The 26,282-nt window shown below is 60.9% G+C and overlaps 3 protein-coding genes across 5 annotated transcripts in view; 1 reads left to right on the forward strand and 2 right to left on the reverse strand.

Annotated features, from left to right (window-relative positions):
• The window catches only part of LOC130708505 (collagen alpha-1(I) chain-like), a 47,283-nt gene extending 45,629 nt beyond the window's left edge, over positions 1-1,654 (forward strand). Inside the window, exons 5-7 of the mRNA XM_057549186.1 lie at positions 678-1,053; positions 1,174-1,306; positions 1,426-1,654. Coding sequence (XP_057405169.1) covers positions 678-1,053; positions 1,174-1,306; positions 1,426-1,654 — 738 coding nt within the window. The remainder of the gene's footprint in view (positions 1-677; positions 1,054-1,173; positions 1,307-1,425) is intronic.
• The window catches only part of NACC2 (NACC family member 2), a 95,001-nt gene extending 79,978 nt beyond the window's left edge, over positions 1-15,023 (reverse strand). The window contains exon 1 of the mRNA XM_057548366.1: positions 14,918-15,023. The gene's annotated coding sequence lies outside the window, so the exon portion shown is untranslated. The remainder of the gene's footprint in view (positions 1-14,917) is intronic.
• TMEM250 (transmembrane protein 250) lies at positions 13,265-17,225 on the reverse strand. 3 transcript variants are annotated; one of them, XR_452179.2, is made up of 3 exons: positions 15,821-17,002; positions 14,918-15,499; positions 13,265-14,265 (listed from the first exon to the last, which is right to left on the reverse strand). XR_452179.2 is itself a non-coding variant. In XM_057548367.1 (2 exons), the coding sequence occupies exon 2, from the start codon at positions 15,415-15,417 to the stop codon at positions 14,998-15,000; it is 420 nt and encodes a 139-aa protein (XP_057404350.1). In that variant the 5' UTR covers positions 15,418-15,499; positions 16,861-17,225; the 3' UTR covers positions 13,265-14,997. The 3 variants fall into 3 exon arrangements, 2 of the variants coding, with proteins under 2 accessions (XP_057404350.1, XP_007194452.1); XM_057548367.1 differs by having other exon boundaries at positions 13,265-15,499; positions 16,861-17,225; XM_007194390.2 differs by having other exon boundaries at positions 13,265-15,499.
• Between the last annotated feature and the right edge of the window lie 9,057 nt (positions 17,226-26,282).

Here is a 26,282-nt window from a genome sequence, read left to right on the forward strand (position 1 = left end):
CCGTCCTCAGAGTGTCCACGGTGCCCGGTCAGCAGGAAGGGAAGGAGCAGGCGGGGAACCCCAGGGTCAGACGCTTGGCCAGGGCTGCGGGGCTGGGAACAGACTCCAGCATCAAAACCGGCAGAGCGAGAAAGCAGCGCTTCCCCACGAGGGTCCTGTCGGCTGCCCTGCGTGAGAGCCAGCAGCTGAGCCAGCCCCTTGGCCCAGGCAGCCCAGAGAGCAAAGGGAGGCTTGTCTGCTTCCTGGCTTGACCTTTGCCAGTAGGACACGGAAAAGCCTGGGGTGGCATGGCCAGCGTTTACATTCTCAGCAGAAGCCTCCAGGTCTGGGGCAGAGGGGATACCTGACTTCAGGTCCAGTCCCTCCTGGGAAGCTGCCCCCAGGTGGGGGCTTCCCGGGCCTTCGTCGGGAGGGGCTCGTGGAGGGTTTTCCTGCAAGCATCAGAGCATCTGTGTTCCCAGCAGAGGCACAGTCAGCGAAGACCCCCCACCCCAGACCAGGCGACTGTCAGGAAAGCGGTGAGGCCCCCTTTCCGGCTCCGAGAGGGGCCCCAGCCACCCCGTTAGCGGCCGCACGCCAGCAGCCCACAAAGCACCTCTTTGTTAGGACACTGCTCCGTGCCAACCAGGCCATCCACTCGCAGTTGGGCTTTGAGCAGGGCCCCCGCCCTCCCCTAGACCCGCAGAACTCAGGCCCTCCAGTTTAGCTGGGTTTCTGCCCACCCCGTCCCTGGCTCGGGGTTCATCGAGGCCACCCCCTCTTTTAATACCAATCCTTCAGCCTACCTGAGGAGCCCCCCAGGAAGTCTGCCAGGACCCCAAGGTGGCGACCACCCAGGCTTGGAGGGCAGCGTGGGGCTGTTCACCATCACAGCCTCTCAGGGCGATGACAGCCCAGGACAGCGGGCACAGACCTCCCCGGCCACCCAGGGCCCAGGCTACCCACCAGCCAAAGCCCAGCACAGGCCGGTCAGGCTGGGCACCTCTCCGAGGAAGGCCCCAGCTGCCCTCCCGAGGAAACCGTCTCTGCTTTTGTTCCTGGTGGAGCCTGGAGGTCCCGTTTGCCCGCAGGGGCACGTTGTGTGCAGATTCCAGCACAAGGGGCAGGACGTTGGGGAGGTGTTGGCTGGGGCTTGTGAGTCTGAAGGGCCCACCCCCCCCCCCCGCCCCGCAGATCCTCTGACAAAGTGGCTGGCAGCCTGGCCTCCTGGAGATAAGCACCCCTGGCTGCCCGGAGACCCCCCTGGTCCCTTGGCCACCCCCTCCACTGCCACTGCTATTTTTCTGGCAGTTATTCTGGAGAACCAGTGAGACCCCTGGGGAAGGGCCACCCCTCCACCCCCCAGGTGTCCCTCCACTCCCCTCTGGGGACGTGCTGGGCCGCGGGCACCTGTGGGCACCCGTGGGTACTGTTGGCACTTTTCAGTGTCATTGCTGAGCTTACTCTGAAGCCCGGGGTGGCCTGCAGTGCCCAGCGGCACCTGGCTCTGCCTGCCAGGTGCCCGTCATCCCCTGCAAAGCCTGCACTGGGGGGCATCCGCCTGCACCAGAACTGGGACCAAGTTTGTCCTGCAGTGAATCTGGGAACAGACTCCCAGGGCTCCAGCCCCCCAGCCAGCCCACGTTCCCCTGTGGGTGGCAACTGGACCCCATGAGGGGGGGCGGTTCTTAAACTTCTGTGCATCCGATGGAAAAGTCCAGTTGTACTGTAGACATGGGAGCTGGGGACTAGGGTGATGCCCAAGGACAAAGTGCAGGGGGGAGGGGGGGTAGATGTAGTGGAGAGAAAGGCTGGCGGGACCCCACTTTGGGTCTCTTCTGTGATCAGTGACGTCCCACCAGGCCACTCCGCAGCCTTGGTCCTCTCCCCACCCACCCACGCTGTGTTCTCAGGACCCAGGCTGCCTGTGCTGGCTGCTCCCCCTGTGCCTGCGGCCGCAGGGCCTTTGCACCTGCAACTCCCCTGCCTGGGACACCTCCTCTCCGGCGTTGGCAAGTGAACTCCGGCTGGTTCATCCTTCAGGCCCGGGTAATTCACCTGGGCCCTCGGGGAAGCCATCCCGACCCCCCAGCTGGCTCTCACAGTTCTGGGCCCCCTCCTTGCGGCCCTAGGTATGGCTGAACTGCTACGCTTGTGAGCAGATGGTTTAATCAGGAAGAAGAGACAGGACTTGCTCAGAGGGAGGCTCCGGCAGCCTGGGTGGGCTGCAGGCGAGGCTCTCCCCGAGGCTGCAGGGGGGCGAGCAGGCAGCACACCTGTCTCCAGACATCAGGTCCTCCTGGAAGTCCTGCTCTGTGTCAGCCCTGGGACCCGGGAGAACGTGATGGGCCAGGGCTGTTCCCCTGGGGCTGCTGTCCTAGTCAAGGAGACAGACAGCTAAAAAACCCCAAAATATCACGGACTGAAAAGTGCCGTGCACACAGTGAGATACTACTTCATCCATTAGGATGGCTAGAAAAAAAAACAAAAAACAAAAAACCCAGAAGATAACCAGTGCTGGGGAGGATATGTCGGGAGACGAGGGTGCAACGTGGGTAGAAATTTAAGCGGTGCCGCTGCCGTGGAGAACCATGGGCCGTTCTTCAAAAAATTAAACATGGAGCTACCGTATGATCTGGCAATCCCCCTCCGGGGTGTGCACCCCGAAGAACTGGTCTACGAGAGATGTGTGCACCTGTTCACAACAGCCAAAATGTGAAAACAGCCTGGGTGTCCACAAAAGGATGAACAAAATGTAGTATATATGATACTTTTGATGGAATATTGCTCAGCCTTAAAAAGGGGAGGAAATTCTGATACAGGCTGCAGCATGGATGAACCTTGAGGACATTGTGCTGAGTGAAACGAGCCCAACACAGCAGGCCAGATCCTGCAGGATCCACTCACAGGAAGCCCTAGAGGAGTCACATCCACAGAGACAGAAAGTAGATGGCGGGGCGGGGCTGGGGGGCGATGGGGAGTGAGTGTCTAGTGGGCACAGAGTGTCAGTTTGGGAAGCCGAGAAAGTACTGGAGACGGATGTGGGGATGGTTACACGACAATGTGAATGTGCTTGATGCCCCTGAATTGTATTCTTAAGAGTGGTCAAGACGGTGGATTTTATGTTGTGCGTATTTTCCACAAGAAAAAAACAAAGGGCCGTGCGGGGCACTTAGAGGAGGAGGCTGCTGGCTGAGCAGACCTGAGGGGGAGGTGGGGGGCAGGTGGGCGGGGCCGAGGGAGCAGGGATCCAGGTATCACCAGGAGCAGGCTCCGAGGGGGCGGGGCCCGGCAGCGAGGGGCGGGGCCAGGACTCTGCCTTGCTCTGCCCCGCCTGCAGGGGAAGAGGTCTCCGGGCTGCTGGGCAAAGGAGAATGTTCTGCTGGACCTGCTGGGGCCTCTCCCGGGGTCCAGGGAGGGCTGAGGGGCATCGACTGGATCTGGAGGGGGCGCAGAAGAACCGAGGGATCGGGGTGCAGCGCTCAGACTGTTGCCGGGAAGGGGGCCCATGATGGCCATTTCCTCAGATGGGGAGGGGGGAGAACAGTTTGGGGGATCAAGCCCCCCCGTGGAAATGACAAGTGGCAGTTGCTGCTCCTGTTTCAAGGCCCTGGGGAGTCAGGCCAGGCTCAGCTGGGGGGCAAAGGCTCAGGGACGGAAGCCCCACTGTCACCAGTGGTCACATGGTCTGCCCTGACCTCTCGGCATCTGGCCACATGGCCGACCCTCCCTCCTCCTCCTCCTCCAAACACCTTCTAGTGGCTTCCTGAGCCACGCTGCTGTCCTGGGTCCCCTACTCACTGTGCTTCCCCTCTGCCCTCCGCCCCGGGCCCCGATACACGAATCACAGAGTGCAGGGCCCCAGGTGACAGGTGTGCGCGTTAGGGTCTGAGGTGCGCTTGTCCACGCTAGGGTCTGTGGGGAGCATCCTGGGGCCGGCCTGGCCTGCCCTCCCTGCTGCAGGACCCGGGCCCTTGCCTGGGACTCACGGGCCCTGCCAGCTGTGTGCCCAGGGTAGGCGGGGGATGGATGGGAGGCTGGGCCGGGGAGATGCTCTGGCAGCTCAGACCCCAGGCAGAGACACAGAGTCTGGGGTCTGCACGTGAGACAGCAGCTCACGCCCCGGGGGCTTCCACCTGAGGCCGGCCCAGAGCACTGGCCCCAGGGATTTGGATCCCGGTCTGGTCCTGTGAGGAAAACCAAGTGCTGGGGGTCTGAGGCACATGGGACTAAAAATCATTCCTTCTCCGGGGTGGTGGGGTCCGCACAGGGACTGAGGGGAGGCCCGCAGGGCGCGGCCGTCAGCAGAGCCTTCCCTGCAGGGCAGGGGCTGGACTCACCCCCAGGTGCCCAGGGGTCAGCTCTCACCCGGCCCGCTCCCCAAGGTGGTACTCTAGGGGCTGAATGCTGCCCCAGGCCCTGTGAATCGAGGCCTCCGCGGGGGGAGGCGGTGACATGTCCAGTTGACCCCGTTGGCCTCTGACCCCACTGGACCATCATTCCTGTGGCCCTGGCTACAAGTGGGCCTGGCACCTCCTGGGCCTCTCCAAGGGCAGCCTCACCTGCTCCGCAGCGGGTCGTGAGGTTTGGGTAACAAAGTCCACGTGGCCATCGCTGGCCCTGGGAATCTTCCCCCAAAGTGGCGGCTTCACTGAACTCCTAACACCTCACCACGGGCTGGGGTCATCCCTCGCCCAGGGGTGGGGGGGTCCCCACAGAGCCCTGCACTTCTGGGAATCGAGTGCCCAGCAGCAGTGCCCCCGTGATGGCCGAGGCACCCTCTGAGCCCCCTCCAGCTCTGTCTGCTCCTGGGCCCACCATAGGCATGGCCTGACCCTGGGAGAGGGGCGTGGAGGGGCGGTGCTGCCCAAGCTGGCTCTGGGCCTCTGGGGATGGTGTGGGGCCTGGCCAAGGCCCGGTGGGCAGTGGGGAGCCCGAGGGACACCCCAGCGCGGCTCCACTCCGCCTGCCCCGCCAGCCGTCTGGCTCAGGGACGAGCTGAGGCCTCCCGCCTGTTTTCCAGGTCCCACGGAGGGGCCGGGACCCACTCTCTGCTCAGGGGGGCGGCACAGAGAAGGGACGCACAGGGCCCTCTGCTCTCCAAGCCCAACCCAAGTGAGACCCTCCCACGCAGACCCTCAGGGAATCAGGGCAGAGAGGGGAGCCATGGCCCAAGGCCCACAGCAGGTCACTGACAAGCGTGGCCCTGAGCCAGCTGGAGGATGGATGGAGGTGAGGTCCCTGCACTTTGAGGTACTGACTGTCCGTACCCGCGGTGCTTGGGATGGCAGGGATGACCGAATCCAGCCCTGCCCTTCGGTATCACGGCCCTGGTCCCTGCTGGCCATTGCCATCACCGTGTCATCTTTCTTTTGCCCTGGGAAGTTCCGGGCAAGGACGTGGCAGCTCAGATCCAGGCTGCCGGAGTGGGGCGTCCAGCCTGGGGGAGGGGGGGGTAGGTCTTTTGGTCACCAGATATGGCCTTAGCTCAGGCCTGGGCTTTGTGCTAACAGCCAAGTCCCCATCTGTCCCTGGTCCCATTGCCGCTGGAGCCCGAGCCTCACCAGGGAGCTCCCGCTTCATGGTCGTGGATCTGCCAGGGTCCAGGGAACGAAGCCCTATGGGCACTTCTGTGCAGGAAGAGCCGATCCAGGGAACTAGGTGCCTACAGAACCACAGGAAGGGGGAACGTCCCTGGTGGCGCAGTGGTTAAGAATCCGCCTGCCAATGCAGGGGACACGGGTTCGAGCCCTGGTGCAGGAAGATCCCACATGCCGCGGAGCAACTGAGCCCGCGTGCCACAGCTACTGAGCCCGCGTGCCTAGAGCCCAAGAGAAAGCCCGCTTGCGGCAACGAAGACCCAACGCAGCCAAAAATAAATAAATAAATAAATTTATTAAAAAAACCCAAAACACAGGAAGGGCCAGGAGGGAGGAGCCGGGCTGAGTATCGGCCACAAAGCGAGGAGGCTGAGGGTGCAGAGCGTGGCCGCCTCGCCCTGTGTCCATGGGGACCTGCCCTGCTCCTCTCGCCCCTGCCCCCACCTGAGCGAGCCACTGGCTTCTCCTGGGGCGGGGGTCGCCTGGCCCCAGGCAGGCTGCAGGGGTGCCGACACCTGGAGATGGTGCCTCTCTCCTTGACAACCTACCAAGCTCCCTCCTCTTTAGTCTCTACAGGGGGAGGGACCCCAGCCCCGGGCATTTTACTCACAGCTGAAGGTCTGAGCAGGCGCTGGGTTGAGTACCGTTTATCACATAAGCCACTGCCCTTCCAAACCCCAGGCAGAGCACGCTCGTTTCCTTCTGTTAATTCCCTTTCCGGACCGGGCGGGAATGCCCACCCCTTCCAGGTCCCGCTTGCGGCTCCAGTATGGGTCTGCGACGGAGGCACAGATTGGCTTCGGAGAACCGGGGATTCCTAAACACCCCTGGCAGGGGCCCGGTATGCTGGGTTTTCCTGGCAGTGACTCGGTGTCAGCACACAGACCCCACTCCAGCCTGGAGGCTGATTCAGGGCCCAGCGGGGGGACAAAGCCAGCAGGTGTGAAGTCAAGGCTGCAGCTCAGGGCTGGGTCCCTGCTGGGGAGGGGGATCCAGAGGCCCACCTCCTGCCCTCTTGCTCTCTTACAGATCAACCCCCGGCAGCCGGGCCTAGCAGTTCCACTGAGGGTGGGGTCCTCATTTAGGGGCAGGAAGTTGCCGAAGGCTACTCTGGAGATTAAGGCTTGCTCACCTGGCCCCCGACTCCTCCTCAAAAGCCCTTCTCTGGGGTCAGCCTCTGCTTCCACTGGACCGTCTTCTCCAGCTGGGAGCCTTGTCCAAGAGCGCACCCATAGCTGGGGTGCAGAAGTCCGGGACTGCTCGGGTGAGGCACCGCCTCCCAGACCCCGTGTGGCCTTTGGCTGGAGCTGCAGCTGGGGGTGGGGCACCTGTCTGCGCAGGTGCTTCTGGCCCCTTCCCCATCCCCTCCTGGCCTCAACCTGGCCTGCAGGGCAGGTGCACCGGCCAGAGTGAGGGGCCTGTGGTGCCCCGGGCCAGCTGAGGCTCCTTGGCAGGCGAGTTTGGATCCCTTGCACAGAAGGAAACTGGGTGAGTATTTTGGTTTCTTGTTAGAGGCTGCAAACCCGTGGCTCTCTCTGCACGTGAATTAGGGCAGCACCGTTTTGGTTTCTGGACGCCTCCCCTCGGTTTAAATTGGACGCTCCAATCTTCTCCCTCTTTTGTCCTAAATTTCCCTCTAACATTTAGTGCAGCTGTTAAGCAGCTGCTGCTGCCTGCTCCCGAGAAGGCTGAGGGCCAGGCGGCTGCGGTGACTCACCTCCTCCCAGGAGGGACAGCAGGGTCTGGTGCGCAGTCATGCCAGGGTGGGCACGGCAGGTTGGGGGGCAGTCAGTGCTTCCACGGGATGCAGGTGAGAGCTGGGCACATGCTCCCAGGGGAGGAGAAGGACAGGATGCAGGCAGGACTTGGTAAAGGCTTCAGCAGCTGCAGCTAGAGACACCCAGGTGAGACAAGCAGAAGGACTTCCGGGGGCCAGGTCCTAAACAATGGGGCTGCCTTTCCAGGAATAACTCAGCAAAATGCAAACACCCATGCCCGTGGGCATTTCTGGAGGGAGACATCCTGCCCCTGAGACCCAGCTTATGGAGGCCTTGAGTGACCCTGGACACCGTCGTTGAGAAAGTAGAGGGCCCACTGAGTGCGATCCCTGCGGAGGCAGGGGCACCTATGGTCTGAGTGTGTGTGTGTCCCCCAGGTTCATATGTTAAATCCTAGACCCCAGATGAAGGTATTAGGAGGTGGGCCCTTGGGGAGATGACTAGGTCATGAGGGTTCCACCCTCAAGAATGGGATTAGCGACCTTATAAAAGAGGCCTCACAGCCTCTCGCCCCTTCCACCACGTGAGGGCTCAGAGAAGACGGTGTCTGTGATCCGGGAAGCTGCCCTCACCAGACATCGACTCTGCCTGCCCCAGGACCTTGGACTTCCAGCCCCACAATTGTGAGAACGGATGTTTACTGTTTACGAGCCACCGGGTCTGCGATACTCCGTCCCGCAAGGGCCGAGACAGGACAGCCCCATTCACTCACTCGCTCCTGCGTTCCACCACTGTGTGCAGAGTGCCAGGTCTCCTCGGGAAGGTCCTTCTACAGGCTGTCCCCTCGGGACGTGTCTCTGAGGTCAAGACCAGGGCCATCCAATCTGCACCCCCCCCAGCAGGGCCTGCAGTCCCCACCCCTGGCTTCCGGCGCCTTCCTGGAGAAGGGAGCCAGGAGAGCTCGGCCACAGGGAGGTCTGGGTTGCAGGGGACATCAGAGCCCGCTGCGCCCTCTTCTGCAGCCCCCGCCCCGGGAGGAAGTGCTGGCCTTGGGCTGTACTCCCCAGAGCCCCCTCCCCGCCCCTCTGGGAAGAGCTGTGTCCAGCAGCCCCGTCCACTCCGGGCTGTGAGTGCAGACTCCCCTTATCTCACAGGAGGAGCTGGTGGTGGAGAGAAGCAACCCCTCCCTCCCCAGGGGCAGGGCACAGGGCCCTTGCCCACGTGAACGGGCTCCGACAACAGTGCCCTGCTGACCCCAAGCGGGAAAGGCGAATGGAGCCAGGACCCTAGGCTCCCAGCTGAGTACAGCCCACTGTCTTCCGGGCAGGAGCACGTGGATAATGGCCACCGGGGGCCTCCCATTCCCGGGGGCCCGAGCCCCCCAGTGCCCTCCAAGAGCACCTAGAGGCAGCCCTGGGCGCAGAGGGTGGCAGGGCCGGGACCCGTCCACCTGCCCTGCTCAGAGCCTGGGTGAACAGGGTAGGACTCGAAACTGAGGACACACACAGGCATGTACACGTGTACATACGCACACACAGGCACGCACCGGCCAGCCGCATGGCAAGAGGAGGGGTGGTGGGTCAAAAAGGGCTGCAGCCGCTCTGAAGTGCACCTCGATGACCCGTCTGCCCGGGCCACGGGTGGGTATCGAGCGTGGGCTGAGTCAGCCCAGGGTGTGGATTAGGATAATGGTGTTCACTGGGGCACTTTTGTGCACTGAGGGAGCTGGGGAAACAGGGCCATCGCAGTACAGTTTGAAAAACATACAAATGATTCGTGTTACCATTACGTCACCGTGCTGTGGTAAATGACGAATTCCCACTTAAAAGCCAGATTTCTATCATCGAAGGGCTGCCCACACCCACAGGCGGCAGAGGCCCCCTCGGTTCTGCAAAGCAAACTCCACAGGTGGGCATCCGGGCAGCAGCCCAGGCCTGGAGGAGCCAGAGCTGAGCGGTGGGGCCAGAGGGCCCCCGGGCTCTTGGGACAGAAGGGACAGGGGTGCCCCGGGCCGGAGCGAGGCCCAGCGCCGCCAGCCAAGGTGGCAGCACGGTGGGGGGAGGGGAGAGGGCGCTGGCACCCACCGGAAGGAACTGGAAACCCATTCTCTGGTCAGGTGAATCCCTTCACAAGGGCAGCCGGTGGTCAGAGTGGGCAGCAACTTTCCTACCAGCGGGGCCCAGGTTGTATGTGGGAGCTCCCTGCACACCTGGCTGTGCCCGGCCCTGGGCCAGACCGTCCGCCTCCCCATCTCGGCCTTGGCCAGCCGGTGCCTGGCTCCTGACCCCGGTGAGGGCAGGAAGGTGACCACTCACTGCCTGGGGAGGTGGCCTCCACTGCAGGACGGCCGGTTCCTTCCGCACCCACCAGGTGTGCACCCACCCAGCCCTGCCCCAGCCCCCTGGGCCCCTCAGCTCGGGGATACGCCTCCTCCCAGGGCCACCTAGCCTGGACTGATTGGTTCCGTATGGACATCCATGCGGCGTTTCAGCCAGGACTGGTCGTTGGTATTCTAAGGAAGCAAAACGGAGCACTGAACTGGTCCCCTCGTGTAATGAACAAGGGTCACACGCAGCTGATGGGAACATGGCCTGGACCTTTCAGACACTTGCTTTGGACTCCGGGGCCTTTGTCTGAAGACACTCTCTGACCAGCCAACCACGGGCGGCTGGGGTGAACTGCGGTACCCAGAGGGACAAGCTGGCGGGGGGCGAGGCGGGGGGGCTGCCCCAGGCCCCACCCACTCTGACCACACGGCCCTCCAGCCCGCACGTCCCCACTTCCCGGGATGCTCGCCCCACTTCCATGGCCCTCCCTGTACTGGGGATACTGAGGAAGGTCCCCCGTCTCCTGTCACACCTGCTTACGGGACCCACAGAGCTGGCACCTGCCTGCCTTGGGCTCAGGGCCTGCCCCAGCGTCCACCTGGGCCGCCTGTCATTCCGGGCCCTTGGGGGTCCTGGCTTATGCCCTGCCCCCTCTGGCCCAGGCTGCTCCCATCAGCTGGCCAGTCCGTACAGGTGGCAGTACCCGCCCTTTTCAGCCTGTGCCTGCCCCAGGGCTCCGGGTCACCTGGGTCAGGGTGGCAGGTGACCACTGTTGGACCAGCCAGAGGTGGGGAACTCTGCCCGACCTGGGCTCCTGGGAGCCTGCACACGGCCAGGTTGGCGTACCCGCCGTCTCTTAGGAGGACGAGCTGACTTCCTGGCTGTGATGGCCGTGCCCGAGCACCCTCCCGTGGGCCTCTTCTGCATCGGACCGTGGATGTGCCTGTACGGGGGCGCCTGGCACCCCACCCGCCCGCCCGCGCAGGCCCTCCCAGCATCAGTCTGCCACCCCCCCCGCCCCGGGCGCGGTGCGGGCCACACAGCGAGAGCCACAGCAACCCTGCCTGAGGCCCCGTGTGACACAGCTGCCAGCCTGCCTGGGCACGTTGCCCGGCGGCGGCTGGGGGAGGGGCGGGCCCACGAGCACTGAATCAGCTGCTCCCGCGTGGCCCTGTCCCCTCCAGGGCAAGGATGTTGGTGAGGCGGGGGGGGGGGGGGGGCCCTCTGTCTTTGGGGAGCTGTCAGGCTGCCGGGGATTTTCTGGAAAGCGGCCCCTGCAGGAGCCAGGCCTCCCGGGGGATGAGAGGAAGGGCCTTCCCGGAAGAGGGCCTTTTCCAAACAACACCAAAAAGGGAGAAGGGAGAGGACCGGCCTGTGCGGAGGGAAGGAAGCGCTGAGTCAGCACCAAGCCCTGCCATCCTCCCTCGTCCAATCAGGCGCTAGAGCGGACAGGGACCTCTCAAGGTCAGGGACATCAATATCCGCAGGCGAGTCCCAGTGGACGGCCCTTCCTCCGCAGCGGCCCTGGGGGTCAAGCTCTGGTCCAGAGGTGGGCTGCGCCTGCCCTGGCCACCCTCGGTGCAGGGTGCTGCGTCCCTCCCGCTGGGCCGTCCTCCCAGGCAGTCGGGGAGGTGGGGCCCCCCGGGGGTCCGACTACCATCCTCTCCCGGGGCTGCCAGCAGCAGCCGCAGGGACAAAGAGGGCGTCTTCGAGGGTACCTCGTCCACCCCTGCCCGGGGCCTGGACAGCACCTGGACTTTCTCAGATAACCATGTGGTTTCTAGAAATTCCCCTTCTTGCCATTGCCTCCCTCCCACTGTTGGCTCACCTCCCACCGGCAGCCCCTCCCACCCTCCGGGCCGGGGTCCCTCAGCAGAGGGAGGGCCGGCCCCACGGGCGGGCCACCAAGAGGCCCCCAACACCCGGTGCGAAGGAGGCCACCACGCGGCCCTGTTCTTTGTTCAAGGGAAGCCCCTCTCCCCTCCTCTCCGCCCCCACCCCACCGCTGGCGGCTTCTGCCCCGGCCTTGACCTCCTGTCTTGAACACCTGCTGCTCTCCAGATGCTCTCCTGCTCTCCTGCCTGGGGATGGCCGCCCCCAGATCTGACCGTCCTCCCCACAGGCCGCCAGGCTCCCAGTGCCCCCTCCGACTCTCCCAGGCCTCGCCCCACCCCCAGCTCTCCCTGGGGCACTGCTCCTCCCCTCCCCTGGCCAGCTCCCTTCTCTGTGGTCAACACTGCCTGCCCGCCCTCTCCCACCCTCCCCGACTCCCAAAATCAAGGCCCGGTGTCACCACCACGGTCCAGGTGCCGTCTCCCCACCAGCAGCGGCGCTGCTGCTGGGGTCCCCGGGCTGTGGTGCCCCGAGGTCCCAGGAGACCCCTCTCTGGACGGTGCCCGAACTGGTAACTAGGGCACAGTCTGGGCAGAATGAGGCTTTGCTGGCAAACCCCGCACGGCCCCTGCCTTCCTGCAGCGGCCGGCTCAGCGTGTGCTCTTTGAAAATGGTGACTGTCCCCCCACGGGGACATCGGGTTCGTTCAGCCCAGAGGACGGGCTGCTGGCTCCCGCAGCAGACAGCGTCCCCACCACACACAAGCCCTGCTGGACAGCGCTGGTCTGGAGACCCACTGGAGAAAACCCTCCAACTTGCCCGAAACAAGGCGAGGCCAGGCCAGGAGGCCTGTGGACGCCGCAGAAGGTGGGCAAACCCGAGGCTCCAGCGTGGTGAGAGGACAAATCTGGGACAGTGCTGCCCGCTGCCACCCGCTCCCAGTGAAGCCAGCGCACCCGAGAGTGGCCTCCCGGCCGGAAGCACCATCCCCACCCAAGCCTCGGCCAGGCTTCGTGCAACAAACCGCACCTCGCAAGGGTCCTCTGCTGCTGCTCGGGGGCCAAGGCTTTTGTGAGGATTTTACCAACCCTGCCACCACAAACTAAACCCCAAAAGGACTCGGATTGTTTTTTTCTGAAACGTCAAGCTCCACAAAATTCCAGAGATGGAAGCTAGGCCGCTCTGCCACGGACCCCCTGGAAGCTCCTCTTCCAGGGCCACATTTTCTGGCCACACTGGCTGCGTGGAAGGGCGTCACCCTCATCATCACGTGGGAAGAAGTCTTTGCAAGGGAGAAACGTGAGCGTCCCCTGCACAGAAGCCAGGGAAGCCTTTACACAGTAGAGATACTAACTAATAACCTGTCACTCGTTTTTCCAATTGCTTTTTGGTTAAACAAGAATTCGTAACTTTGGTTTCCTTCCAGTTTTTCTCCTGGGGGTAAGTGTCTTCCCATCCTACTGCCATTCTGGCACGTGAGGGCATCACCTGTCTTATAAGGACGATACACACTCGCCTGTTGGTTGAATTAAGCCCTCCTGGACCTCACCAGGGCCCCCGCTTAGCCAGCGCCGACAAATTCTCGCTGCCACCCAGCCAAATCCCCAGGACAGGCTCCAGCGGTGGGGCCCCTGGACTCATGGCAGGGTGGCCCTACAGCCCACCACACTCCTTCTCCAGCACGGCAGATGGCTGCTTTTCAAGGTTTGGATTTGACTCGTGAAAAACGGCATCTGTGGTATTCTGGGCTGGTTATATCCTTTAAAAAAGGTATAAACTTTTTGAGCTTTAAACAGTCACTCTGTCAACGTGTTAAAAAAATAAGTTTAATGCAGGTGGCTCATTTCATAAAGAATTTCACAGGCACTCAAGACACCAAGCAGCGTTGTGTCCGCACCACCGTGACCCCCCTGCTGCCCCAGCCCCGTGGACACGTGCCCACCTCAGAGTAACGTGAGTCAACTAACACAAAACAAAGCTTTTAGGAAACAGCAATGATTTGGTGCAAAACATGCTCTGCAGCGCCGAGGAGTGGGGTCCACGTGGGTCGGCTCCGCGCCTGCCGTCCGGGTGACGGGGACAGACTCACTCCCACTTCCCTCGGAGGAGCCGTCCACTGACCTCGAGTGGACAGTCGTCCGACAAAAACTGTCTACAAATTAAAGACCACAGTTTACAGCCAAGTGTTTTTTGCCTTCTTTACCTGATTTGGTTTTTTTTCCAGTGGCACACAACTGCCCCGACAGCTCCCCCTGGCCACTGGGGGACCCGGCCAGGCAGGGTTGAAGGGGCTACCGCCCGTGCCCGCGGGTGTGGGGTGAAGTAGCATCGGCCTCCCTGTCACCCTCAATATGGGGCCCTATGTCCCGCCTCTGGCTGTTGTCCCATCTGACAGAGTGCCCCTCGCCTGCCCACAAGGCCTGCGGCTACCCTGTCCCCAACTGATGGAGGCCAGGGTGAGGGGTCTGGGCAAAATGCTGGCCCTCTGGTATGTTCTCTCTGCAACCGAAAGCCCCCCTGGACCACTGGTTCTTTCCAGGCCCACATTCATTTTTGCTTTGTACTCCCAGCTGCTCTAACAACCGCCGAGGCAGGGACAAAGGGGCCGCCGAGCCCCTCACTCGGAGGTCCAGCCCTGGTGCAACCCTGATTCCAAGAGGTATGTCTTCCAACAGACACGTCTCAAACCTGGACGTTCCCTGAGGGGAAGAGAATGAAAGCCCCCCAAGGCCAGAAAGAAACTGAGTTACCTCCCCAGAAATCCACACTTGAAGAGATGACAACATCCAGCTGACATTCTCAACAGACCTGCCCGGGAGGAAGAGAGTTGCGTCCTGGACCCGGCACTCCCCTGGGCTGGCCCCTGATCTAGGAACTGCCAAGCAAACCGAGGTGCCGCTGAAGCCCGGCCTGGGACTCAGGACCCCCACGCCTCGCAGGGTAACAAATGGAGGAGAGTCCGTGGGCTGAGCGAGGACTCGGTGGCCCAGGGCGGAGTGAAGAGCTTGGTGGCAGTGTGGTGCATCAGCTGGTGGAGCCTGACGCTTCCCTAAGGCTGGGGCAGGGGCCGGGGGCGCACAGGAGGGGGCTGTGCGGCCAGGATCTCCCCTCCAGATCTGCACCTGGGTAGCACACCCCTCCCGGGGACCTCCCACACCACTGGTGACACCACTGCCCTGGAGCGGCGACAGGGACACAGGCTCTCCAAGTACAGACTGGACCCATACCCCGCCCGCCCCCGCCCCGGGAATAGCTTGGGAAGTGCAGGCTGGATCCACCAGCAGGTGGCGCAGGGGACGCGGCACCGAAACCACACACAGAAAGGGTCCGAGCAAAGGCCAGCAGGAGGGAGGGCGCCAGTGTCCCCTTCACAGAAGTCTCAGCCCTTTCCTGAGCCAGAGACGCAGGGGTCGGGGGTGGGTTATGCCTCTGACACGGCGCCGAAAGGGCCCTGACCTACCGCGTCGAGAAAAGCGCCCGCCTCAGGTGCATCTACGGCTGGGTCGCCGGAAACCGTCCCCGGAAGAGCCCGCGGCGCCCTCACATGTCCACGAAGACCATGAAGCACCAGCCCAGGCCCCCGACCAGCAGCATGGTCACGTGGATGCCGTAGACCAGCAGCTCGTTGAGGAGGCGGAAGTCCACGCGCCGGCGGCCCAGGAGCAGCAGCAGTGCCGACAGCTTGAGCTGGAAGCGCAGCACCACGCGCACGCCCAGGTACTGCAGGCAGAAGAGGGCGGCCAGCGCGCCCCACAGCGCGGCCGTGAAGAGGCTGCAGCTGAAGTAGAGCAGGAAGCGGATGAAGCCGTACAGCCAGCGCGCCCGGACGTACACGTCGAAGTTGTTGTACTTGGTGCGGGCCGGGCGGGAGGCGCGCGCCGGGCCGCAGGCGGCGTGCAGGCAGGTGGTGTGCGGGCCCTGGAAGGAGCGCACCCGCCGGGGGATGGGCATGACCGGCATCGGGCCCGGGCGGCAGTCAGCATAGGCGTCACGGGTGCCTGGGCCTGGGAGGCCGAGGCTGAGTCCCGGGGGAGGCGTGGGCCTGCAGGGAGAGTGACACGGAGAGGAGCCAGGTCAGCCGGGACACCAGCCAGCCCGGGGCCGCAGGGAGACCGAGCCTGGGACTTGGGATCCGCTCACATCCCCCAGGGTTACTCTTCCCATAAACGCTACTGAGGACACTCCAAACTGACCCCCAATCACTGGGAACCAAAATTCCACCAGGAACACCAGGAAGAAGGGTCAGGACAGTGGCCGCAGGCCCCCTGGCAGTCAATGCCAAAACCCATGAGGAAGGGCCAACAGAAACCCTGGCTAACCTCCCCCTCCCCCAGGCTCGGCGAGTCCCCTTCACTGGACTCACCGTCCGGCTTTTATGTGGGATGCCCATGCCTGCCTGCACTTCTGTGGCTCTTTATCCAGGGTGAATAAGTCCCCGAGTGGCAACCACAACAGGACAGGACGAGGGAGAGGATGTCCACAGGGCATACGGGGGCCGTTCTCTTCAGCAACTTGACAGGCCAAGTGCTGGGGACCAGGCAGCCGGCACCGGCTCTGGGCTCCCCTGCGGGGCCTGAACCCTCGTGCTGTCGTTCACCAGGAGTGACCTTGGCCAGGTCACCTCACCCCAAGACCGTCCCTGCTCTGCACAACGGGGATGTCGAGCGCTGGGCTCGCAGGGGTGCTGTGGTTAGCAGGCGTTACTGGGCAAGTGCTGCCCGTGCCTGGCAGAGAAGATGACGGCCCAGGGCCAGTGGTGTTATCGCAGGGCACAGGCCCTGTGGCTTGGGCCACCACAGGAGAGGAGGAACAGCAAATGGCTCTCTAGTTTTGCCTGGCAATTGTCATTTATAGGTTCCCTGAATTGTGGCTGGAAACACAGAACTGGAAGTTCAGGACGTGTAAAATCGGAGCAGCAAAGTTGGTTACAGGCTCTGGGGAAGCACTGCCGAGGGCATCTGCGTCCCATCACATGGCTTGTAGCCTGAGGGCCTGCAGGGGGATTTCTGCTAGCTCTCTCTCCGGCCGCCCACTTGCTGCTCTGGCCTGAGGCGGAGGAGGGGGAGGCCGGGCGCGTCCACCCTCCTCTGCCCACAGGCCCAGCCCTTCCCGCAGGCTTCGGTCAGAACGCGATCTGACAGCAGCTAATGGCACTCAGACGTCGGTGCTCCCTTCACGCGGCGGAGTCGCGGCCCCGGGCGGGCCGCTCGCCATCCTCCCATCGCCACCTGGCCGCGGGCAACGCATCTGCGCCACGGGCTTCCAGGTCGGGGCCGGGGCGTCCGCGCGGCACCCACGCGCTCGCTTCTGGGGGGTGCCGGGCCCCAGATCCCGGAGGCAGGGCTGACCCGTGGCGCCCCCGGGAGCCGCCCCCGCCCCGCCCGGGCACCCCCGCCCGCTCACCGGGTGCCCTCTCCGCGCCGGCGTCCCGAGCCGCGCGGCTCCCTGTCCCTCGGGGCTCCGGGAGCAGGGCGGCCGCATGGTGCCGACGGCGCGGCCCGGACCCTCACGCGTCCCCGCCCGGGGCCGCCCCAAAGGGCCAGGGGCTCCCGCGCCCGGTGGCCGGCGGCGTTTGGCCTAGCGTGGGAGCCGTAGCGCCGTCCCTCTGCGGCCACCGTAGGACTTTCCTCACGCCCCTCCGCCCGAGCCGACACGGAGAGCGCCTCCCTCCCCCCAGCTCCGTTCCGACCCCGAGCGCCCGGAACTCGGCGCTTCCCCTGGGCGTACGTGCGTGCGTGCGTGCGTGCGCGCGCGGCGCGGCGCGCGGCCCCTGAGTTTGCCACCCGACAACACCGCCCCGCCTACGCCGCCGGCGTCTCGGCCCGTCCTGCGCAGGCGCAGATAGCGAACCTGAGCCGCGGAGTCCTCGGGCAGCTCCTCTGCTCATGCGCCGCTGCGCCCGAGGCGGTTGGCAGTGCGCAGGCGCGGGTCCTAAGGGCGCAGCTGTTCTTCCGGCCCCGGGAGAGCGCTTGCCAATGGCCCCGAGATCGGTCCCTGTCCTGCGTGTCTGCCGCCCGGCGAGTCTGAAGCGGACTGCGTGACACCACCCACGGACGCACGTCCCCAAATGTAGGGAAGACTGGCCGGCTGACCACCCACGGACACCGAGGTCCCCAAATGTAGGGAGTCAGGGCGGGCCGGCTGACACCCACGGAGCCCTGGGGTTGCCCTTTGCCAGGAGAGTGAGGCTTTCGGTGTAGACGTGTTTAAACATTTTAATCCGATCGAGGTCAGGGTAGGGGAAACTCTTCACCCTGCTTGGATTTAGTCGGCAAGTTCCATTTGCCTGAATTCTATCAGTTGTGGAGAAGCTGCTAGTTGCACACGCGTGGGAGCGGCTGGTTCTGTCTCCCAGTGCCTGCGGGTCCTGGTCTGGGTCGCTGTTTTGGATACTGGATGCTCTGATAGAGGCCAGCTCCTCGGGCATCCTTTACAGAAGACGGCTGACCCGCCAGGGCGGCGAGCCACCTGCAGGAGCCCCTACCTGCAAGCACGTCACCTCCCCTTGCAGGTCCTGACCCCGACCCGCCCACGCCCCCTCCCTGTCGTGTGGGAAGGGGTCCGATGCTTGCGGGCGCGTGTGGTCCTACCCCTTCAGCTGCAGCTTTGCTGGTGAGGAGAGTCTGGCAGGGTCATGCTGGAGAGGGGAGGAAGGGGCCCAGAGAGTTTTGAGAAGTTTCTAGATCAGGCAAAGTGGCAGCAGGAGAGGATGGGAAAGAAGAGAGATATTTTAAGAAGTGATTCTTAAAATGCATCTTCTCTGCTGCTGGGTTTCCACAGTGGCCCCCCCTGCTTTGCACCCTACCCCAGGGTGCTGTTTTTTTCCCCAGACCGTGGTCCAGCCCTGTCCCCTTGAGATGCCCTATACAGGCCCCCTCCCCGGCTCTGTCAGGAGGCCCCATTGCTCCTGTCCGTGACTTGTCCCTTCACACTTGCCTTTTCTGTCCCTCTACCTGTCCTCCACCCAACGAGCTCCTACTCACCCTTTAAGACCCCAATCAATATCCCTACCTCTGGGAAACCACCTCCAACTATGTGCCACCCCTTCCCTGGCCCCCCCTTGGCAGGGGGGATTCTCAATCCTGCCTTTCTTACACCTCGAAAGCTACCTTTATGGACCAGCCTCTCCCACTAGCTCAGTTTTCTTACCATGGCCCACACAGTCAGATGTATCTTTTCATTGTGATCTAGTCCACACACGCACATGTTTAAACAACTCCAGAAGCTTCACAAACAGTACTTCTCCTGACCATGCACTCTGCTGTGTTCTGTTGCTTCATTCAGTAGAAGTGCTAGGTGCCACCTCCCCGGCAGCCCGACCACCGCCGGTCAGGAGCCCCGAGGACGAGGACAAGGCTTTGTCCTCACAGCCAGCTCAGTGGCAGGGCCGGGGGAGCCCCGCCAAAGTGTGCCGTTTGTTCGCAGGCTCGGCCTGGTGTTGGGGTCCAGTGGGGGTTTCCTTCGTGCCCTCCATCCTCCCAGGCATTCCTCCCTCCCCTCCTGTCCCCGGCCTTCCCGTGGGTGTCCAGGCTGTGGGCAGTGGCCTGGCGCCACCTGCTGGGACGGTGCGTGTGGTGTCGCAGAGCCGGCCGCTGTGATACCTCGTGAAGGGCCTGAGAAGCGCCTGAGTGTCAGCGGCTTCGAGGCCCGGCCATAAACCAGGGCACCCTGGGCCAAATCCCACCCTCTCCCTGGTTGTCTGTGGCTGCTTTGGAGTTACCGTGGAGCTGAGTAGCCTCCTACAGCAGGCCTGATGGCCCACAAACCCTCTACCCTCTGCCTTTGCAGAAACCTAGTTTAAACCTGGTTTAATATATATATATTTTTTTTTTTTTTGGCTTCACCGCATGGCATTTGGGATCTTAGTTCCACGACCAGGGATCAAACCCACGCCCCCTGCATTAGAAGCTCGGAGTCTTAACCACTGGACCGCCAGGGAATTCCCTCACCCCGGTTTAAACAAGCATTTATCACAGGGCGCACAGGGAATGCTAAAGGTGCAGACTGTCAGGTTTGGGACGGCTTTAGCCAGCCACACCCTCCACTGTCCCTGCGCTTGCTAGGGAGTGAGGATCCGGTCACTCCAGGGGCCAGACAAGGAGTGGCTCTTGCTGCCCGGACAGTAGAGGCTGAGTGACCCCAGACATCAGGCCGCCCTGCAGATTTGGGTGTGGGGAGGGGCTGACCTCTCTGCGGTCATTTTTTTTTTTTTTAAACATTTATTTATTTGGTTGCGCTGGGTGTTAGTTGTGGCAGGTGGGCTCCTTAGTTGAGGCTTGCTGGCTCCTTAGTTGTGGCATGTGAACTCTTAGTTGCGGCATGCGTGTGGAATCTAGTTCCCTGACCAGCGATGGAACTTGGGCCCCCTGCGTTGGGAGCGCGGAGTCTTAACCACTGTGCCACCAGGGAAGTCCCCGCAGTCATATTTAACTGTCCAGTCCTCGGGCAGGGCCAGTGTGACTTCCAGCCCCGTGACAGTGGGTTTAATCCTCGCAAATGTCCCGACAACGGAGTCAGGCACATTAGCGTTCAGTGACCGCATAGTCCTTGTAAACGGCCCTGCAGTCACCTTGCCATCAAGAGACGGACTACCACGTCATCCAGCAACCCCACTCCTGGGCATATACCCAGACAAAACTCTGATTCAAAAAGATACACACACCCCTATGTTCATAGTAGCACTATTCACAATGGCCAAGACATGGAAACAACCTAAATGTCCGTCGACAGATGAATGGATAAAGAAGATGTGGTACATATATAGAATGGAATACTACTCAGCCATAAAAAGAATGAAATAATGCCATTCGCAGCAACATGGATGCAGTTGGAGATTATCATACTAAGTGAAGTAAGTCAGAAAAAGACAAACACCATATGATATCACCTATATGTGGAATCTGAAATACGACACAAATGAACCTGTCTATGAAACAGAAACAGACTCAGGGACATAGAGAACAGACTGGTGGTTGCCAAGGGGGTGGGGGCTTGGGGAAGGATGGAGTGGGAGTTTGGGGTTAGCAGATACAAACTATTAAATATAGGATGGATAAACAACAAGGCCCTACCGTATAGCATTGAGAACTATGTTCACTATCATATGATAAACTGTAATGAAAAAATATTTTAAAAAGGATGTTAAAAAAAAAGAATGTAAAATGTGTGAAAATGATTATGTGCTCAAGGGAGTGAAATTGAAAACCACCAAAAAAAAAAAAAAAAAAAAAAAGAGAAGGACTCAAATTCCTTCCCCTTGGCTCTGGGCTGCCTTAGTGACCAGATCCTGAGGCCCAAGTGACACCCGTGATTCTGGGGCTGTGCAGCTTCATCCTCAGCCTCCGGGAAGCACCAGCTGCTGCGCTGTGAGATGCAGGCCCACATGGGGGTATGTGGGCAGCCCGTCGTGGGCAGCCCTTCATGGGCAGCCCAGCTGAGCCCAGCCTTCGGGTGTCCCTGGGCAGGTGTCAGACCTGTGAGTGAATGGCCCTCCAGGTGATTTTGGCTCCAGCCCTTTGGGTCACCCACCGACTTTTGAGTCTTCCCAGCTGAGCCCCCAGATGGCACAGAGCGGGGAAGCCCTGTCTGGGCCCTGTCCAAATCCCCGCCTCATGGACCCTGAGGTTACTGCTTTACGGTACCAGGTCTGGGGTGGTCTTGTCACATGCCCAAATGGTCTGAGCGAACATATTTCACATCCTTATAACCACCTTCAAGGGAAATAGTCTTGCCTCCACTTTACAGACGAGGAAAGAGATTTTTGCTCAAGCCAGGCCTGACTCCCAAGCTCCTCACCACTCATGGATGGCTAATATGTGGCATGCGTACTGGGCCATCTCCTCCAGACTCGCTGCAGACATTACCAGTTGATTTGGCACTCTGGCAAAATCCCTAGTCATCTCACCAACGGCTATTTCCTTGCTGGTCCCCGGTTACAGAATCCCAGCCTGTCTTTGGGGGGCATCGTGCCTGGCTAACAGATCACAGCATCTCCCACCCCTGATGTGATTCCTCCTTTAGCCCTGTGAATCCAGAGAGGATGCCCTCTCCTCAAGGTGGATTCTGGGCCAGTGTGTCACAAGGGCCAGTCGGACCCCCAGAGGTCACCACAGAAGCAGTGGACAGCGTTTACGGAAGGCAGTGCAGTAGAGTGGCCGGAGCGTGTGCTCCAGATCCAGCCTGCCTGGTTGGGCTCTGGCTCCACCACTTGCTAGCTGTGGGCACCCCACTCTCAGCATGGTGGTGCCTGGCAGGGAGGCCTCCCGCTGCCCGCTGCCCGCCCCCCACCCCCTCCCACCCCTCTGGAGCTGAAGCTCCAGCTGTAGCCCTGGTGCCTGGCACACAGCCGGTCCAGTACTACTTGAGTTGGTTGGTTGGTTGGTTGATTAAGTGCCTGCCCTGTGCCAGGCATTTAGAACTGGGGGCCCAGGCTTTGGAGGGAAACAAGCCTCAGCCTGGCATCACCCAGTGACATCCACGGGCATTAGCTCGCCCGGCTCCAGTCCGGGACCCTGGGCGCACAGTGCAGAGGTAAAGGGCGTTGGAGGGAAAGCAGGTTGAGCTGGTTGCTGGGGCAGCACATAGATCCCCGGCCACAGGCCTGGGGGGTGACACCGGGGGCTGGCCCAGGCAGCTGGACTTGCCCTGATTTCAGAGGTGGGTCCACCCTCCCTCCCCACTCCCCCCGGGCTCTGCAGTGGGTGGGCTAAGCTACGTAACCTCCCTAAGTGTCCAGCCTCCATCCGTGAGCTGGATGTCGCATCCCCAGTGGCTGTTGGTGAGGGTTTCAGAGTGTGGAGCCCTCAGCCGGGCCTGGGGCAGGATGCGTGCTCATTAAATGCTGCCAGCGTGTGAGCTCCCGGACTGGGACCCAGCCTCTCACCGTGGGAAGGAGGAGACCACACAGCCCGTCTCCTTGGTGGCCCTGGCCTCCTCCCGGGTGGCAGGCCCACCGTCTCACGGATGTGCTCTCCTAAAACCCAGACCCAGGCCGCGAAGCGGGCAGGGGCGGCTCGTGTTCAAGGTCAGCGCTCACACCGGCTCGGCCCCTTCCCAGCACCCACCGCCCCGCTCCCCAGCCCAGGTTGTATTTTCTCCTGTGCTAATTTCACAAAAGACACAAGTCACATCCTGTTGATTGAACAGTTTTGTGCTGACAGGAGTGAAGATTTGTGGCGGAGTTATCATTACCCCCGAGCGTGTGCGATTTGTCTGGCTCGGAGGAGACTGGCGGGGCGGATATATTTTATGTCACGCTCGGAAGAAAAACATAGGCATTTATATGTCACTTGTTGCAATATAAATGTTAACCTGTACTTCTTTCAAAACTTTTAATGAATTGTATCCATTCCCGAAGATTTATAAGGTGAACGCAATGGCTCAAAATGTTACTTTTAACATATTTGTCAGTTTGGCAACAGCACCAAAAAGATCTGGAAGATATTGCATTCAGAAATAAATCATAAATAGATGCATCTTAAAAGAGGTTTATTTTGGTCGTTAATGGTTGATGGGCCCCCCAGTACAGGATTTAAAGGTAAATTATGCAAAATCAAAAACACACCTTATAATACTTAATCAAACATGCATAAAACTGTCAGGCCCAAATAAATTCTCTCAATTAACTTGCTTCAGATTGTGATTACATTCGCTAATTTAATCAGCCCCAGAATAATCTGGAGGCCCGGAAATGATGGATGGCTGTGTGTGCACGCCCCCGGGAGCAGGGGCAGAGCTGGGCCGTAGCGGGACGGGGAGGTCAGGGCCCACCTGTTTCTACAGGGCGGCCCCTTCCCTCTCCCGCTCGTGGAGGTCTAGCCCATCACCAGGCACTTGGCTTCGATCCCCGTCAGCTGCTGCCCTGGGAATGCAGCAGCCTTCACACGTGTCACCTGGATGGCCGGGCCTGGAAGTCACCATCTGGAACCAGTCCCACTCTGGTTTTGCTTGGCTCCGGAAGCCCTGGCATTCACATCGGTGTGGATGCCAGCTCCCTCCTGGTCTTTTCCAGAACAACGGAACCGAAATGGACTGGGAACGGTTTCCTCAGCGTCTGTCCGTTCCTCCCTCTGATTCTTGATTAAATGAGGGTTTTGACTTAAACTGTGTTTTGTCCATATTGCGGGGCAGGGGTGGGGGTGTGTGACAGGCAGTCAGGCCAGGGTGAACCTGCGCCTGGGCCTGCATGGGGAAGAGGTGGTCTCCACTCAAGGTCTGGCCCGAGGTGGGCACGGACCCGAGCTCGCCAAGTGCACCCTGTGGTGGGGACCCAGGCAGTCCCGTTGCCCCATCACTTTGCTTCCCTTCTGACCGAGGCTGTGTGCCCGTTTCCCTTGGTACCTGCCAAAGACCTCCCTGTCCAACAGGACCACCCAGACCAGAGCAAATCACCAAGGAGAACTGCACGAGGCTTTGTGCTTTAACAAGGGAGCCGAAGCTTTGTGGAGCGCGTTTCTTTTTGTAAAATCTGGCGAGTCTATTTCAACCAGAACCAAATCTGCTTCTCGTGTAATTCTAGCAGGTGAGAAAAGGAAAACACACACAGAAAGGGAGAGACAGAGGGAGGGAGAGGGGAGGCTCATGTACACCTGGTCGAGCTGATCAGGGATGGCTGGGTCTCTGTGCTTCAGTCTGAGCCCCTGACTGCTGCCCGGATCTCGGGACCCCACCTCGGGACTCCCATCTCACCCAGGGATCCTCTTTACCCCTCTCCCTACGTTTTGGTGGATTTGGCCTCTGTTAAGCCATCAGCACACACCCTGCCTCTGCTGCTTCCCCAGCCGCCCTGTGGGGCCCCTTGGGGACAAGCCCGGCTCTGCCCTGGGACGCGGGGGGACAAGCTGTGTTCCTTGGTGCCTGCAGTCCTCCGGCGAAGTGCTCTAGTATTGTACTTAATTGTCAAAGCGGGACTCTGTTGGGTACCTGGGTTTGCATTCTGCTCTCTCCCACGTGGCCTTTCGTAAGGAACGTTTTCCATGTCAGTGGACACTCTTCATAAATCTGGCCTTTGGGGCCACCTGTGTTCCGGTACACAATGTCCTGTCACCTCATCATTCCTCTCCAGCTGGACACGAGCCTTGGTGTCAGTGTTTTGTGAGCGTATACAATTGTGTGATGAACACCCTGGTACGTAAACCTGGGTGCGCACGCCTTTCACCTTCCCTTGGGATGGATCGCTGACGCTGGCTAACTCTTTAAGGCCCCTGACAATTGCCGTGGCTGGGCCCCTGCTCTCTCTGCTGCAGACAACGACTGAGGTGCGAGGTTCCGGGCTGGGGGGCGGGGAACTCCCCGCCTGCGGTCCTGCCTTCACCACCCCTCGCCTGCTCTCGCTGGTACAGACATAGCCTCCTGAGAACCGGCAGCCTCTCCTGCCAACGGGAATTGTTCCTCCTGTCATTTGCAAAACAAGCCGCAAAGGGTGTCCGTGCCTCTGAGGAGGAGAGCTGCGACCTGATCGTCCTGGGGGCTCTGGAGCCGCAGGCTTCCACGGAAGCCCAGAGGCTGGTGGTCCAGGACACGGCAAAGGGGGACACTTATTTGGAACACAGTGTCCAGGCTCAAGATGGTCTTAGCCAGCAAATGCACTGAGGGTCCCCGGGGCCAAAGAACAGCCTGTCTGCTGGACTGTCAGCCCATAGGGGCACCAAGCTCCTTCAGTAAAAGGCAGTGAACCTGGAAAGCATCGTGCTCAGTGACATAAGCCGACACGACAGACGAGTACTGTGCGATCCCGACCATGTGAGGCCCTAGAGTAGTCAAACCCACAGACAGGAAGTAGATGGCGGGGCCAGGGCTGGGGGGCGGGGAGGGGAGTGAGTGTTCAATGGGGACAGAGTTTCAGTTTGGGAAGATGAGAAAGTTCTGGAGACTGAAAGTTCTGGTAGGGATGGTTGCACAACGAGAATGTACTTAATGCCACTGAACCGTGCATTTAAAAATGGTTAAGATGGTTAAAAAAAAAAAAAAGGTTAAGATGGTAAATTTTGTGTTATGTATATTTTACCACAATAAAAAGAAAAAGAAATGGGGGCAATAAAAACATACATTCCGGGCTTCCCTGGTGGCGCAGTGGTTGAGAATCCGCCTGCCAATGCAGGGGACACGGGTTCGAGCCCTGGTCTGGGAAGATCCCACATGCCGCGGAGCGGCTGGGCCCGTGAGCCACAATTGCTGAGCCTGCGCGTCTGGAGCCTGTGCTCCGCAACAAGAGAGGCCGCGATAGCGAGAGGCCCGCGCACCGCGATGAAGAGTGGCCCCTGCTTGCCACAACTGGAGAAAGCCCTCGCACAGAAACGAAGACCCAACACAGCCATAAATTAAAAAAAAAAAAAAAAAAAAAAAAAAAAAAAAAAAAAAAAAAAAAAAAAAACATACATTCCTAAATACTTGGGCTTCCCTGGTGGCTCAGTGGTTAAGAATCTGCCTGCCAATGCAGGGCACATGGGTTCGAGCCCTGGTCCGGGAAGATCCCACATGCCGCGGAGAAACTAAGCCCGTGTGCCACAACTACTGAGCCTGCGCTCTAGAGCCTGCAAGCCACAACTACTGAGCCTGTGTGCCACAACTACTGAAGCCCACGTGCCTAGAGCCCGTGCTCCGCAACAAGAGAAGCCACTGCAATGAGAAGCCCGTGCACCACTACAAAGAGTAGCCCCCTCTTGCCGCAACTAGAGAAAGCCCGCGTGCAGCAACGAAGACCCAACGCAGCCAAAAATAAATAAAATAAGTAAATCTAAATACTTGAGTTTGCATAAAAAGCGCTGGAAGAGCAAGACGGCTCGGGGTCGGGGAGCAGGTGAGAGGGGCTCTCCCGGTGTGGACGG

This window comes from Balaenoptera acutorostrata, chromosome 6, assembly GCF_949987535.1.
Source record: "Balaenoptera acutorostrata chromosome 6, mBalAcu1.1, whole genome shotgun sequence".
In the NCBI taxonomy this organism is placed as follows: Eukaryota; Metazoa; Chordata; class Mammalia; order Artiodactyla; family Balaenopteridae; genus Balaenoptera; species Balaenoptera acutorostrata.

What these genes read in the sequence shown, in the direction of transcription:
- TMEM250 (XM_007194390.2), bottom strand. Translation starts at nt 15,945, where the DNA reads ATGCCCTGTGGACATCCTCTCCCTCGTCCTGTCCTGTTGTGGTTGCCA. An exon ending in TCCCACATAAAAGCCGGACG is followed by an intron (nt 15,500 to 15,820) that starts GTGAGTCCAGTG and finishes CTCTCCCTGCAG; the next exon opens with GCCCACGCCTCCCCCGGGAC.